This window comes from Cyprinodon variegatus, unplaced genomic scaffold (genome assembly GCF_000732505.1).
Source record: "Cyprinodon variegatus isolate N-32 unplaced genomic scaffold, C_variegatus-1.0 Scaffold417, whole genome shotgun sequence".
Classification (NCBI taxonomy): Eukaryota; Metazoa; Chordata; class Actinopteri; order Cyprinodontiformes; family Cyprinodontidae; genus Cyprinodon; species Cyprinodon variegatus.
In genome coordinates this window covers 144,617-161,544 of record NW_015150870.1, presented here as the reverse complement: position 1 = coordinate 161,544, position 16,928 = coordinate 144,617, and the positions used below count along the sequence as shown (strand labels likewise).

At 40.9% G+C, this 16,928-nt stretch overlaps 1 protein-coding gene across 3 annotated transcripts in view; it reads right to left on the bottom strand.

The window, feature by feature from the left end:
* The window catches only part of LOC107093261 (sodium-dependent multivitamin transporter-like), a 29,586-nt gene that overhangs the window by 4,993 nt on the left and 7,665 nt on the right, over window positions 1-16,928 (bottom strand). For 2 of the 3 annotated variants that reach the window (XM_015388227.1, XM_015388226.1), the window contains exons 2-12: window positions 7,486-7,694; window positions 7,190-7,411; window positions 4,705-4,770; window positions 2,309-2,360; window positions 2,108-2,175; window positions 1,852-2,006; window positions 1,631-1,771; window positions 1,417-1,546; window positions 1,251-1,339; window positions 618-730; window positions 460-527 (exon numbers count right to left, since the gene is read on the bottom strand). In XM_015388227.1, coding sequence (XP_015243713.1) covers window positions 460-527; window positions 618-730; window positions 1,251-1,339; window positions 1,417-1,546; window positions 1,631-1,771; window positions 1,852-2,006; window positions 2,108-2,175; window positions 2,309-2,360; window positions 4,705-4,770; window positions 7,190-7,411; window positions 7,486-7,611 — 1,230 coding nt within the window. In that variant the 5' untranslated portion in view covers window positions 7,612-7,694. The remainder of the gene's footprint in view (window positions 1-459; window positions 528-617; window positions 731-1,250; window positions 1,340-1,416; window positions 1,547-1,630; window positions 1,772-1,851; window positions 2,007-2,107; window positions 2,176-2,308; window positions 2,361-4,704; window positions 4,771-7,189; window positions 7,412-7,485; window positions 7,695-16,928) is intronic. The other variant, XM_015388228.1, reaches the window with a different exon arrangement.

Sequence of the window (16,928 nt, the reverse complement as noted above, 5' to 3'; positions counted from 1 at the left end):
AGAGTGTTGTTCAGCATGGGGGTGAGTAGAAAATGAAGGCTAATCATGTTTTGGGTGTACTATTCCTTTAAACGGTCAGTTAACCGAGTTGCTATACAGTCCTCTATATAGTCCCTGCTCTATATAGTGATTGTGGGGTTTAGGGGTTAGGGCGGATGTTCGGAAACAGCCAATGTTTTAAAAAATGTTTTCCCAACAGCCAGTTATTGAAATTCTAAAATATTACCAGTTCATTCTGGGCAAGATACATTAATAAAGCATCTGTTTGTTGCAGCTGAAAAATTGATTATAGAAAAGCGCTGCTGCATTATGGGTCACCCTCGCGCTGTGATTGGTCCAATTTGTTCTAGACCGCAGACTATTGAGACTTTCTGGACTCAAGCAGTTATAGATTGTTCACTGTCCTCTACTATAAGCTTTACTAGTCCCGGTGCAGCTAAGGAGAACTGGAACAGTTACCTGCAGCACAGATCCCATCAAGGAGGCAATGTAGGCCATAGCCAGACACACCAGTCCATAGACCAAAGCTGGGAGGGACAGGATGGACAACAGGTTAAAATGAATGGTAGCAAAAATCACTCCAAAGTCAAAGCAACTGCCTCAAAAACACGTCTTACCGAGTCCTTTGGACATAAGAGTGGCCTTTGATTCAGTCATGTTTGGAAAGTAAGGTTTTATCAGGTCCTCCATGGTTACCGTTGCTAAGGAGTTGAAAGCTGAGGAGATGGTGCTGGAGGGGGATAAAAAAAAAAAATAGAAAAAAAGATTGAGTGTTTGAAAGAACAAAGCTAGAGCTCTCAGGGCTGCTACTGAAATGACGTCAAAATTCACAGCCAGTTACAGACAAGAGACGCTTTCCTGGGCGGAGAAAAGGTTAAGCCCCGTCCTTCTCTACTGATAATTAATGGATGATATTCTGTGTGCCTAAAAGTTTCAGGTCGAAATTATATCGTTAAATCATCAAATACAGCAGGTTTGGATCTTGGAGATTTTGCTGCTGTTAACTAGTGCTGGAAAAAAACTCTGAAGATGATCCAAAAGTGATTGCCGCATAGAGATTGCCCCCCTGTGTATATATATATATATATATATATATATATATATATATAAATATAAATAAAACTGTAACTGGAGAATGTAACAAAAGTAATTTCCCTCTGGGATTATTCAAGTATTTCTGATTCTGAAACGTTTTCTGCAGCTCGTCTGTAGCCGTTTAACGGCTTCGCTGTATTTTTGTTGGTGCTTACCTGAGCGCTCCACTAAAGAGACAGGCCACAAACAGTCCAGGCAGGCCGGGCAGCTCCTTGAACACATCCATGACAAAGTACAGCACCATCTGCGCAGAGGAGCTCAGCGTCAACAGGCAGCAGCTCAGCTTTTAGGCTGATCCGATCTGAACACGGCGGGGCTCACCTGGTCGGTGGTTTTGACGTAGCCCTTGACCAGAGGGCTGTCCTCTCCGTAGCGAGCAAACATGACCAGACCCATCAGACAGCCCATACACAGGACGATCTGCTGGCACGGGAAAACCACATAGCAGGACCTGAGAAGGTACAACGTGATTATTTTTTAATATTTTAAGAACAGGAGGAGTCAAAACCTGATATGAGGAACGGTTTATGCTCACATGACTGCTTCCTTCTCAGTGCGGGAGCTCAGGTACCTCTGGACCTGCGCCTGGTTGACGCCATACAGAGCCAACATGAGGAAGACTCCTCCGACACCCAACGTCCAGAAGGTGTGGCGCTCCAGAGGGTCTGGGTTCAGGCTACAGAGAAAGGAACACCTTTGTCCAATTAAATCTGGATAGAGAGTCGTTATCTACCAGCGGGTCCGTTCGGTACTCACTCAAGCCCAGCAATGCGGCTGCCATTGGTGGCTTTCCTCCACACCTCAGCTATACCACCGGCCTGACCGGCTCCCACCACAATGACAGCCAGCTGCCCCGCAAACATCACCACGGTCTGAAACACATCGGTCCAGATGACCGCCTTTAGCCCGCCCTAATGGACGGGAGGACAGAACTAGGTGAGGAAGACCTCCTTTTCAAACACTGCTTTCGTTTTCAACCATTTTAATGGTTATTAAGGATATTAGAACTTACCAGAGCTGTATAGAGAGTACACACTAGTCCCATAGCCAACACTGCCCCCCACAGGTCAAAACCTGTCACTGCAAGTCAGAGAGGAAATAAACCATGCACACAGTGAGGAGCAGCCTTTATGACGGCACAATGCAGAAGGGAGAACTCACTGTGATCTGGAAGAGCTAAAATCTGACAGGAAATGTTTTCTAATATATTCACCTGCATTAAGAGCCAGAGCTGGAGCATAAAGCACTACCCCCATATAAATGACCTGCAGAGAGACACGACTGAACAGTTAAAATCCATACATAGAAAAACACAAACAACAAACACCCCTCCACCTGTTGATATCTGAGACTCAATAACTGTTGAATTTGTTTTCTTCTCAAACTGCAGCGCCTGGTCAAAGTATCCTCAGTTTTTATAGAGTTCTTTTGTTCCCCTATTGTTGCAGCAAACAACATGTTTGTAAATTAAAATTATAAATCATTTTTAATCAAGAAAAGAAACTTTGAAAACCTTGTTTATGAAAACAAAATGTTTATAGAGAAACTTTGCTGTTTTCTAAGATTTATATTTCAATATCAGTTTATAATATTTATATTTTTTTCCTATTTCCGTTTCTCAGTTTGAGCTTTACAAATTGCATTATTTTCAAATTGTGTTTTGCCAAAAATTAAAAATACATAAATAAAAACATAAATCTTAGAAAACAGCAAAATTACTCTCAAAACCTTTTTTTAATCAAGATGTTTTTTCAAGATTTCATTTCTAGATTATATTTCATTCTAATTTCCAGTTACAATTCATTTTCTTGCAACAACAACCTAACAAAATTCTCTCCATACTTTTTTCCATAGTTTGTTGGATAAGAACCACAAACTTCAACATAATGTGTTTCTAGATGAGCAAAGAAGCATGTTTGATTTCCTCAGTAGTTTGGCATACATTTTTATCTTTTAACCCCAAACGTCAGTCAAAAGGGTCGACTTTCCCAGTGGTGGAATCAACACACTGCACAATGTTTACCTAAACTGAGGACGTTCACAGCTCTCCTTATGCCCACATACAGATCACTGGTTAAAGCCAAACCAGTTTAAAAACAGATTCCAGTGTCCACACAGTAACCAGGGGGGAGATGGCTATGGCAGGACAGGGTAAACTCGTCCAGTGGCATCAAGTGTCTGAGGATTTAGGCATTTTCCCTGTATAGAGGTACGTTCAGGAATTAATGGCAGTGAAGCTAACGACAAAAAGTAAGCAATCAGAGCGAAGCGTATTGAACAAAGCAACATTTCAATGGAGTTTAGATGTGATTGTGAAGTAGGGCTAAGGAAAAATACAGATCAGCACCAACATATCCAATACCATCATAGTAAACCAGTGGAGTGCCACAGGGGTGTGTGCTTAGCACCATGATCTTCACTCTGACGACCAATAACTGAACATTATTGGACAGCTCCAACCTGATCACCAGGTTTGCTGATGACACTGTGATACTTAGTCTCAACAATAACTTGGATCAGACTTGGCCCAGTGGAGCAACCACAGCAATCTCTCTGAATGTAGGGAAGGTGCAGGTAATTGCAGGGTTCTGACTGGGATTGCTTATTTGCTGTCAGGGCTGTGGTGCGTTCACTCTAGCCTGCAGGGCCATCAGGCTGTGATGGCCGACTGTCCATGTTCTCAATTCAATTTAGTTTATTTCTATAGCGCCAATTCACAACACGTGTCATCTCAAGCCACTTTCCAGTTCAACCAGATCATCCAGTCACATTGATTCTAAGTTTTCTATCTAAGGAAAACCAGTTGATTGCATCGACTCATTGACTGTAAGGCAATCCCTCACACTAAGCATGCTTGTAGCGACAGTGGAGAGGAAAAACTCCCTTTTAACAGGAAGAAACCTCCAGCAGAACCAGGCTCAGTGTGAGCGGCCATCTGCTGAGGCCGACTGGGGTTCAAGGAGACAGAAGCAGAGATACAAAAAGCAACTATAAAAAGCGGCCCCGTCCAGGAAACACGCAGTCAGGGAGACGAGCTCCGAGCCAGCTGCCATGTCAGAGGATGAAGAGAGCATGAAGTTCTTTGGTCTTTATGATGCCGTTTGTTCACCAAACTGTCCAACGAGCCTCTGAGGCTGTTAAAGCACAGCCTGGGTAACTCTGCTGTACAGAGATGGACTCTTCTGGTGGTATAAATAAAAATGTATGCCACAGTTTTGAGGAATTATGGATAATTTTGGGATGCTTTGTTTTGCCCTGTAACTTAAAAACCACAATAAAATGTATTAAAAATGGTGGCTGTAAAGTGGGAATACATTTGCTGGCGAGTCACTGTCTACAGATATTTAAGGATTTCTGCACAGTTATTCTGGGAAAGTTGAGTGAATAAAACCACTGTTCACACATTTCAATGGATCATTTCAGTTGATTTTTCTTTGGACGGAACATCAAACTCATGTAAGCAGATGATAATGATGGTATAAAAATCATGAAGCAGACGCTCAAACCTAACATTTGCTGGAACAATGTTTCAATCAGACAAAATCAATTCAATCAGACGATTTAGCAGCAAAAACAAAAACACTGGAGATATGAAGCAGATCCAGATACCATCTGAAAGATGAAGGTCGCAGTCCCACATATGCGAACCGTCTTGTTAAAACGCAGTTCCAGATACTGTTGGGGAGAACGTAAAAGACAAACAGCTAAATGAAAATCCCGTTACATATCATCTCAGAGATATTCTAAGGAAGAGGGTCAGCGGAGTGGATCAGAACTGTCGTAAGAAGTTCTGATCAAAGATAAAAATGATTTTTGTCTTGAAAGGACATTATTGCAGTCATTCCCCAGTAAATGACTGATCAGAGAGAAAGATAAATGTCCTTCATAAACATTTAAGATGAGAACATGTACTTGTTCCAAAACGATCTATGCCAAGGCTGGGACAGATAAGAGAGATAAGAAGTTCACCTCTGAGATCATACTTGAGAAAGATAAAAGGTGAGAAAGGAAATGAGCAAAGCGGTCGGACAGCGTGCAAAAAACATTTAAAATAATCTAAAGAAACAAAACATGAATCTACATGTGATGAGTTCAAATAAAACCGCATGCATGCTAGGAGCTCAACACTGACAAAGATGAGATGTTATGTAGGTCTTAACGAGGAGAGAGCAGCGCATCTACTACCAAAATACTCACTACTCTTTTACAGCAGCAGCATAACGTCACACTGAAACTTTAAGCAGCTAATTTAGCTTCATAAAGTTATCCAGTGGAAAAAAAACCCTAGATTGAGCAAGAATTTAATCTAAAAGAGACATATAGCAGAATGCTGGTGAAGCTTCTCACTCATCCAGGTCATAGTCATTCCAAAAAACTTGACTTTCAAGTTTGAAGACATTTTGTTTCCCATCCAGTAATCTTTTTAAATTCAAAATGTCTGCATTAGAATTGAGTTCCAAGCTTCCTAGAGTAGCCCAATAAAGCCTGGTTATGGCCTAACAATGCAGCACTAGTTTATAGCTGCTCCTGCATCCCATTGGCCATCCTAAAAACTTTCATACATTTTTCAACCAAATTATCAAAGTATCAAAGTATTTATTGAGACAGGTTTTTTGGCAGATCACTGTAATTACTGGTTATTAAATAGTCCTTTATTTTTATGACTAAGAAAGCCGGACCCAAGTACTATCAATAAAAATTAAATACAACTAGAGAATGTTAACTTCCTGTGCAAAAAAAGCCCCCTGCCTAAAAAAACCTTCTAGACACCCTGGCAGAAGGTTTTCCTGAACTAAGCCTCACTTCGTTTTCAGATAAGAGTTTCCTTTTAATTATAAACTCAACTGGATCCACTTTTCTCCTCATTAACAGGCTTCCTCTCTGAAACGATCCGCGCTGCTCCAGGTTGATGAGGAGTCGGTGAACAGGAGCAGCACAGCACAAACTGATCATCAAATAATGGCTCCATATTAAAGGAGACTCATTAGATAGTTGTTAGTTTTTGTCCAGGTGGTAAATAACTGTAAAAAGTTAAATAATTATTAAAACCCAACCTTTTTTATTACCTTAGAGTTAAACCTGATCTTGCAGAATTTCAGCTTCAATTTAAAGCATTTGTTTAGGAGAAACAAATGGCTGGAAAAGCCTCATGTCAGCCCTTATCCCTGATGATTATGTCCTGTTTGCAGCCTTTAAGGTGGAATAGTAAGGTCTGAAAATGTTTATATCCATCCTTCCATCTTCTTCCTCTTATCCGGGGTCAGGTAGCAGCTTCAGTAGGGAGGCCCAGACGTCCCTCTCCTCAGTCACTTGGTCCAGCTCCTCTGAGGGAACCCCAAGGTGCTCCCAGGCCAGCCGAGAAACATAGTCCCTCCAGGATGTCCTGGGTCTCCCCCTGGGTCTCCTCCCAGTGGAACGTGCCTGAAATACCTCACTAGGAGGCATCCTAACCAGATGCCTGAGGCACCTCAACTGGCTCCTCTCGATGTGGAGGAGCAGCGGCTCTACTCTGAGTCCTCACTGGATGACTGAGCTCCTCACCCTATCTCTAAGCGAGAGCCCAGACACACTACGGAGAAAACTCATTTCAGCCGCTTGTATCCGGGATCTCGTTCTTTCAGTCATGACTCAAAGCTCATGACCATAGATGAGGGTAGGAACGTAGATGGACGGTAAACCGAGAGCTTTGCTTTTTGGCTCAGCTCTGTCTTCACCATAACAGACCGGTACAGAGCCCGCTTCACAGCAGACGCCGCACCAATCCGCCTATCGATCTCCCGCTCCATCTTCCCCTCATTCATGAACAAGACCCCAAGATACTTAAATTCCTCCACTAGGGGCAGTACATCCTCCCCAAGGCACTCTACCCTTTTCCGGCTCAAGAACATGGTGTCGGATTTAGAAGCAAATGTTTATATAATAGGCCAAATGGATAAAAAATGTATTTTTATCAAATGTGGATTTTTATATAGTTTCCAGATTGAGATTATGCTGCTGCAGTAAAAAAAATAGGTCAATTTTTTTTTTTTTAAAAGCTTGATGTACGTTTTCTTCTGGTTGTGAATAAGCGTAGGGGTGGGGGGGTTGCAGGTACCTCGTAGGCGCTGGACAAACGCAGTCTGTAAAAGATCGGGATGAATATGTGGGCTGGGATTAGCAGACCCAAAAAGTAGGAGACGCCCAGGAACCAGTACTGTGTCCCAAAGGCGTAGACCTCAGACGGCGCGCCCAGGATGGCCACGGCGGACTGGAAGGTGGCCAGCAGGGACAGCGACACTGGGAGGCAGCTCATGGAGCGGTCAGCCATCAGGAACTCCTGAGAGAAACAGGATGCTGATGTAGGACCTTTAAGAAAAACATGATGCCCTGGAGAAAAAGGTAAATGTTTACCTGTGTCGTGCGCTGACGCCCGCCGGAGAAGGCGTAGAAGAGGCCGATGCCGGCAGAGGCCACCAGCAGCAGAACGAAGATGACGTAGTCCACCGTGGTGAAGTGCATCTGGACCACCTCCCCCATGATGGGGCTGGAGGCAGCAGGTATGTACCAGCAGGGCTTTGATTATGATGCTGGAGAAAGCCGTTTACCCATGGCGGCGTTCACTGAGGGTCAGACAAACAGATAACGTCAGGATCCATCCAATGACATTGCAGGAATTCTTAACAGACGGTGCGATCCGGCAGTGCTAATGTGCTGCTGCTGCTCAGACCGTCTTTATGGACCCTGGATGTACACAGAGCAGGAGGTTTATGACTATTCTGTAACCAGTGGTTTCTGGGACACGGGGTCAATCTTTAGCAGCCAGGAGCAACGGTTAAACTTTGAGCTATGCTCTGACTTTAACAGCCACAGGTTATGAAGGCAGGGAGAGAACATAAAACCACCTGAGAAACGGTGGAACGGCACTTTGTTATCCGCCACCATCTGTGGCCCTCCTGACTTTATTACGGGAAACTCCTGTAGATCATGAAGCGTTAGGATGTCAGAGCACGTTTTGGTCGGAGAGCAGGTCCCATCAGGTCAAAGTGGCGGTGAAGCAGGGTGGGAATGTGGAACTGGAGAAAACGCAGGATTTACCTCACCGAGTTCACAGCCGACTGAAGCGGCTGAGATGAACATGAGTTCCTCCAAGTCGGAGGCATATGGTCATATTTCCTCTTTAGGTTGGAGGAGAGCTCCTGTCTTTGCTGGTCCTCTACAATTCCTTTTTAAACATCTAAAATATTCTGTCATGATTTGTGGACATTAAGATCTAAAGAGAAGCGTCATCTCCTGGTCAGACCCTGCAATTCAGTGAAAGGATGGAGTCAGAGTTAAAAAGATGCACGCCAATGAGAGGGCCAGTGGCTGGAAGTTGGAGGGGATTGTGCTGCCATTCGGCTCGCTGTTGACTGGAAAAGGGTCATTTTGAATGTCTGCTACTGTAGGTGTCCTGTTCATGAGTGAGGGAAGAAACGGGTGAGATGAGTGAGGCTGCTGCTCCAATGTGAACGCTGCACTGGTCTGCTGTGGTGAAAATGGAGCTGAGTGACAAGGCAATTGATTTACCGGTTGGCCTACATTCCTACCCTCATCTATTGTCATCATATCTGGATCATGACTAAAAGGACGAGATAAAAAAATTAAATCTCAATATGTCTTTTTTTTTTTCTTTTGATGAGAAAAGTGAGACTCTATGCCAATGGAACATGACAATTGCTTTTAAAATAAGAGAAAACAACTGCATCATCTTATTCCAAGTGCATATTATATAATTATCTTATTTTAACAGTAAAAATACTCATTCCATTGGCAAAAAAACCTTATTTACCTGCACAAATTGAGGCTTTATACACTTAATTTACAATTTTTTAACTTATTTTCTAGATTGTTTTTGCAGTGCAGATACAAGCAGCTCAAATGTCCGAGTTATGTAGAAACCAACCAGTTGCAGAATGAAAAAAGTAAGATGGGGCAGTTTTTAATTAGGTTAAAGAGGCTTAAAGTTCATGTTTTAAGCCCAAACATCAGCTTCTTGAATCCATTGACCATCCAGACAGGAAGTGGTTCGAGCAAACTGAGAAACCATGAATCATGTTGATCCTCATGTTGCCTGAGCCAAAGCAGGGGTGAAATATCTGGCACCTGTTTCAGTTAATGAATTAATGATTTGATAGCAAAATATGCTAAATAGCAGATTTTCTTTTATTTAATCTAAGGATTTATGGATATTTACAGACATAGAAGCTGCTTTTTTATTCTTAAATAAAAAAAAAGTATATTACTTTGTACAATTTTGGCTAAACTGCTGTGGAAAAGTTCGCTCATATTCAGAATTCAAACTTTTGAAGTACTTTAAATATGAAATGATTACATACTGATCAATAAATGTGTTTTATTAATGCAGAGTAATTTTCATTTGAATGTGCTTTACTGGAGGCATCCATGTTTGTCAAAGAACACTACTGCCACCTACTGGTTTGTGACGTCACGGTGCGGTATCGGCTGTTGATCAAGTCCCAGTGCTGTATCTGGTGTTTGTCACAACGCGCTATTATCCAAGTCATCTTGAAAACATTCTTCTTCCAAATGTTGGCTACATATTACGGGTTTTTTCTCTGGCCAGAAGTTCGATGGCAAATCCTCCCTCTTCAAGTTGGCGATCCAACGACCAAGCCGTCCGTGGAGGATCAAGAATCAGAAAGGTGAAATAACTCTTTTATTTCCACTTTTACCCAAAGTATTCCAACATCCAGCTGCCATGCACGTGGGCATTGTCAGTTTCACTATAGCTCTGGTGAATTTCAATGGTGAAGTCCTCTGGAAATCTTCAATAATTGTTGTTGATTGCAGATGTGTCTAGTAGTTCCCATTGATTTAGCTTGTAAAGCGGGGAGAATGGCGCTAGGCTTACCGCACCGTGACGTCACTGCTGGAAGATGGCAGGAGGGAGGCTTTACTATATGTGGGCAAAAATGGCCGCTCCCAGACTCAGTGATCGCAACAAATCTTTTTTTTTATTGATTAACACTAAATTCATTAAATTACTGCAAACGGATTAGTTTTATGTATAAATAATGATCCATTAACTATCCTTGGTGACCGGACTTTTCCTTTAATGTCTGAAGATACCAGTTAATTACTCAGTAACTATATTAGTGAATTATTTAGATTAAACCTTTCAGTTCTCAGCACAAGGAATACTAATAGCACTAAACTTCTGCATGATATTTAAAGCAGAGTATGAAAAAAAAAACCTCTGTATAAATGGCATACAGAGTAGAGCTTCACTGCAGCTGTACCAACATCATACATCAGAGTGAACTGAAACAGAAAGCTATTTTTTTCTTAAATTAATTTTCTTCTTTTAATAAAGTACAGCTGCATTTTGGAGGCCGCTAACTCCAAATTCATAAACCCACAAACACCATTAGGTATTTTAGGATGTGGCAGACTGAGTAAAGGAGGGAGCAGAGAGCAGCTGCTGCTGGTTCTGAACGCCCACAGCTGTAAAGCTGGAGTTAGAAGAATCCTATCTGGTCAGCTTTAATCAAACATCAATGTTATAAAATAAATGGCTGACAGCCTTTAAAAATCTGCTTCAGGCTTCTTTTAGGTGGGATTATTGTAACGCAAAACATTATCCAGCTATGTGTGGAAATAAGAAACTTAATAAATAAACCCTGCCCTTTGGTCAGGTGATCTCTGCGGTCAACAATGAGGACGGGTCGTTTTTCCCTCCATGCTGGGCTCTATATCCCAGATCCAACATGGATCAAATGGTTCCTTTCACAACTTGTTCTTCTCACCAAGTATTACAGAAACAGAGCAGCTGCCTGCAGAGAGAACGGTTCAAGGCTTAGAGCGGGCAGAGAGCCGAGGAGACCGTTACCTACCTACCTCATCTTCAGTCATCGATTAGGAAAAACAAAATCTGTTTCTAAATCATTTCTGTTTTCTTAAAACCCATTTAAACACCCATCCGCACCATTGATCATATATGAACATTTACATTTTAAAACGGATGTATTATCCCAAAGCAGCTGATAATGAGTAGTTTACCGTTAATTTCATCAAGGAATAAATTTACACCCAGAGGGATTTCTAAATACACGTTGATTGGCTTAAAAAAAGCTGGGGATAATAAATGTATTTCCATCTCTAGACTAAAGAAAAAACGCTTCCTATTGTCTAGCTCCATTCATGAAGGATGCAGAAATAACTAGGTGTTCATAAGGTTTTGATGTTTTTTGGTTTTTAAACACTTTGCCAATGGACTAAGTTTTTTTACTCTGAAAATAAGATAATACTTACTTGAAATAACAGACTGCAGACGTTTTTTCTTATTTTAAATGTAAATTGTCTTGTTCCATTGGCAGAGAGTCTCACTTAACCTCCTAAAGTCAAGAAAAAGTTCACTTATTTTAATAGAAATTTTAGTAAGTTTTCCATTTTTTTCCCCAGTGTAACCCAACACCTTCTTCACACTAGGGCTGAATTATACATTCATATTTAGCTTTAATATCTATTTTATAAAGAAATAAAATTAAAGGTTTGCAAAATAAAACAAAAACTCGCTATCAGAGCCCTAACCAGTTACCCTTGGAGCTCTGCTGATTGCCGTGGTCCTCTCAGTTCCTGAAAATTTTTTCATTTACACATTAAATTGGTGAATGGGCCATATAGTGACCCTTAAAAGGATAATGTTCTAGCCTCGAATGATCTTAAAAAACAGAAAAGAGAACTTTAAACTTTAAATTAGACGGAGGAGACTTATCCAAGACCTCCTTCACTAAACTCTCCTCCTCTTGCATGTTTCCTCTGTCCATAGCGTTCCTTGACAGTGTCGTTTCTAAGTCACCAATTTAGTGCTACTTGGTCCCAATGGAATTTCCCATTGGGAACCTGCTAGCACTAAGTTGCTAACTGGTTAGCAACTTGCTTCCGAGAAACCGGACACAACCAAACTTGCTTGCAAACCTTCCGCCACAGCAATCCACAGCAATTTTTTAAAACTCCTACATTGTTCACACTGACGTCGTCATGACGATACATTCACCATACATTTCTGCAACCATATAATGAATATAAATATGGGCAATATGGAATGGGCAGAGCAGTGTGATGCATAAAAAAGGGGTTAATTCCAGCTTCCTCTCTATACTTGTTGATGTGCCCCTGAGCAAAGCACTCGACCCTTCGTTCCCCACCCAGATGTATGGGTGTATAAATGAACTCCTTTGAGGTTCATTCTACTATTATTTGAGTCCATTTAACATGATTCAGATCAAAGCCTGATAAAGACCAGATGCTTTGATCTCATTTTCTATTAAATTGGTTTAAAGTTCGCCGTCAGGACCAATGAGTGAAAATCACAGCAGGAATGTGCTCTGCTCCCTCATAAGGGCTGGTTCCCAGGGACGGCGTTTAAATCCTAAGGTCAGGCGTTCTGATACGTTTGAACCGGTTCCTTCCTCTATGCACCTGAAAATAAAGGCCTTCTGAAAGGTGCAGCAGAAACGATAGAGAGAGATGGCTCTCTTCCTTTATAAAACCATTTCTGCAGCAGCAAATGAAAAAACAATTAAAGTGTTCGTGTGTGACAGTGAATTTGGGATAAGGAGGGATTAGGGAGCCCATCAAACTCTGCTGACAGGGTTGAATCTCTCCTAACTTGATCAGGTATCAGACATGACTGCAGGGAATCCCACACTTTATCATCAGACTAATTATCCTCCATTTACTCTACTTGAGGGCAGAGAGTACAGGGAGCTCCAAAGGTCTGTCGGAACAATTTCTCTCCCACCTTCATGTTTTTTTCTAGCGGGGATGAGCGACTAAAGGGAGAAATCTCTGCCCCAGCAGTGGAGGCAATAAAACAGATGAAACGTGGGGGAAAAAAGCTGCTTTAGGATCTGTTGCCAAAGTCACCACACCAACACCTCTGATAGTGAGAATGTATCAAAGAGACCTAAAATAATAAAACTATCATTGTTTGTTAAAGCCTGATGGAAAACAGCTCCGCTTTACTCTGCTGCAACTAAAACCATCAAGCAGCTCTGAACATCCAGATACCAAAATGTTATTTTTAAATCCTGCCATGGAATCCCAAACTAGAGCTGGGTATTTTCAGCAAAGTCCTGAATCGATTCGATTTATACAGTTCTAAATCGATTCAATCTGTTTTTACAATAATGAAAGTGGTTCAACTGTGTTTCAAAACACTCGTATGTTTTATTTTTTCCTGTCACATTAAACACAAAGAGCAAACTTGTAAATAAGACAGTTTAAACTTGAGATGTGAACAAATCTGTCTCATAAGTGCAAACTTGTTTGTGAAAAGTGAAAAAGTGAAGCCTCACTCGAGCAAGCAGACGTGACACAGCAGACATGCATGAGCTGCATTATCTTCCCTGCACAATCCATATTTGCAGCGTTGTCTGTAACAACTACAGGGTGTTTGTTGCTCAGCCCCATTTGTTAATGTCTTCAGTCAACCTATTGGCTGTATTTGCAGCTGTCTGGCTTGAAGTCATCTTGAGTGCATCTTTCCTGCTCATTTGAATGTGAACGTCATGCGTCAAAATAAAACTAATCGATCATCCTAGACATCGATTTTGCAAAAATGTAAAGGAATCTATTCAAAATCGATTTTTCCCCCAGCCCTATCACTAACGGATCCATCTCTGGACATGGATTGGCCCATTCTACTACACTAATGTGACTCTGCCTAAAGGGGGCGCCATCCAGCCAGAAGGAGAACGTCCGTCTCATATTTTGTTGCCTCCAGTAGAATAACTTAAAGCAGGGGTATCAAACTGGTTCCAGAAAGGCCAGTGTGGCTGCAGGTTTTCTTTCAGTCAGACTCCAGTCATCAAGGGAGTCTAAATTGAACATGAGGACTTGATGAGATGACTGGAATCTGGTGAGCTATTGCTTGGTTGGAAAGAAAACCTGCAGCCATACGGCCCTTTCTGGAACCACTTTGACACCTGGGACTTAAACGATCTTCTGCATTTAACCCCATCTATTCTCCCCATGACCATCGTCCCAGTTAAAGAACAGAAGTCCCACAGCATGATGCTGCCAACACCATGTATTACCTTGGGAAAGTGTCTCCAGTTAATTAATCAGACTAATTGGTTAAAACCAATTTGTAAAATGTGTTGAATTTAGGGCTGAAACAATCGGATTAATCCCGATTAATTGATTACTGACATAATCGTCAACTAATTTAGTAATCGATTAATTCTTAATTGGAGTACAGAGACTGTAAACATGCCTTTAGCAGACAAAGTGACCATTTCAGGACAGTAATTAAATCAATATAATAAAAATTAAATGTAAACATTTTGGATTTAAGATAAAAAGAAAAAAATGTTTATTATTTATTTATACTAAAAATTATTTAGTCTGTCAATATTCTCCAACCACAACTCCTCAAGTGGTATGGAGTTTCAACTGGTTTAATTTTATAAAAAAAAATCTTTAAGAAATATTTTGCCATCAGATTGACTAATTAATTGAATAAATAAACAAATTAATCAATTGGCAAAAAAAATCATCAGTTGCAGCTCTAGTTGGATTAGTGTCAAATATGGGGAGTGGCGGCCTAGTGGTTAAGGCATAGGGCTTTGAATCCTGAGATTGTGAGTCCGATCCCCCCCACTCCACAGACTGCCACTCTGGGTCCCTGAGCAAGACCCTTAACCTCACACTGCTCCACTGCTCCCCAAGGGGATGGGTTAAATGCAGAGAAGTAATTTCCCTCTGGGATCATTAGAGTATATAAAATAAAAAAAATAAAAAAATCTAAACAAAAATATTAACTGAAATAATACAGAAAAAACAATAAAAAGGTGCAGATATTGACAATAAAAGCCTACATTTATGTTTAAGACAGACTGAGCTCTGCCATTTAACAAGGTGACAAAAAAAGATCTGAGGACAGGAAGGACAAATGGAACATCTTAAAAAATGACTTTTGTAGAGATTTTAGACAAAACAGTTATTCTACCTGTAGAAAACAAACAGTTGTTGTTGACACAAATGTAAAAGTAGTGTAGCTTAATATGGCTAACTGACTGAGCTAAAATAGGCTAACCTGTTAGCTACAGCTAGCTACAGCTAACCACAGCGCTACCCAGTTCTCCCCTTTATATCCTGGTCTAACAGTTACTTTGTTCAACATAAACAGATTTTTCAGTTGTTTTATCATTCAGGTAAAACCTAATCAGTCATTAGACATGCTAACGCTACAGATGCTCCCGACTCTCCTCACTGCTGTGTGCTGTTATTATCGTTGTCTGGGCAACCATAATGTTTTACATCACGTGGCAACATTCAGCCAATCATGTAGCGTCACTAGCATGAAGCAGGACCCGAGCACATCTGGTACTTACACCATTATTTATTTTAAAGCAGACGATTGTAAAGATTTCTTTAATGTTTATAAATATGGCGGCCCTGAAGACGAGTGACTGAAGCTGGTTTTATTCATGGGGATGAGAATTAAGTGTTTATTTTATTCAGTCTACCTTATAACAATGTATTACTTCAGTATGTTTAACAATTACCTTGATGTTTGGATTTGTATTGAGGAATAAAATTATTTAACACAAACATACTGATGCAAACATTAAATAGATGTAAGCTGCATCAAACATGAAGGATAAGAAAAATCCCTAACTGCTGACTGAACCGTGGTGAAAACGTCCCTAACACCAGGCTGCTCAGTACATCCCTTCCATGGATGAGTCTTCCAGACGTCCAGCAGCGAGAGCCGTGTCACGATAAGGACCTGCAGCTCAGCTGACCTTTACAGCAGAGGCATTTAGAGAGTCCAGATTTATTACCATGACCCTCCAGTCTGAAAGAGCGAGCTCTCACTGTACGAAACCCAGTACTAGTCAGAGTTTCTGAGTTTAACGCTCGTCACTGCAGACGTACCTGAACTAGAACTAAAGTAACCCCACTGCTGCTTCAGCGGGATGAACAGTGGGCAGTAAAAGCTTTTTATAACACAAAGAAACAAGGCTTATAGCAGCAAATTGCTTCTGCACTAGTTGGCTGAAGCCAATTGAAGAGGAGAGCTGCTTCTTCAAAAGCAGAGCAAAAGAAAACATAACAGGGAATCATATTGGCCTACAACAGAGCTACTGTATGAGGAGCACAAACCCAGAGACGGCTGGATTTGGATGTAGATGGATTAGAACGTACATTTATTTCTGTTTTTTATGTCATTTTATGGCTTTTTCTGCAGGAAAGTAAAAACCTTCATCGCTGTAAAGCTGGTAACCATGCAGCTCCTCCATCGTCACTGTGGGAGCATCACACATTCAGAGCCTCTCTGAGATTTTAAGATCTAATAATAATTTCACTTTATTGATCTCACATTGGAGAAATTTACCTCTGCATTTAACCCATCCCCTTGGGGAGGAGTGTGGGGTTAAGGGTCTTTGCTCAGGGACCCAGAGGGCACTCTGTGGGAGTGGGGCTCAAACTCAGAACCTCAGGATCCCTAGCTAAGTGCTAGAGATCCTGAGGTAATAATCCTGGTATAAAAAGAAACTTATAGAAGTGCTAATAGAATCACCGTCTGCAACCTGTGGCTCCAGATCTACAAGTTATAGAGCTTAAACATGAAGAACAAACCAATGGTTTTGGATCAAGTAAAAAAATACATTAGAAACTTCAGAGTTTTTTAAAGATATTTGAACTGAAATTTCATAACAAAAACACTTTAAAGGAACCTAAAATAACCATTTTTTGTCATTTGCATACATTAACGTATATACGTATATATATATATATATATATATATATATATATATATATATATATATATATATATATAT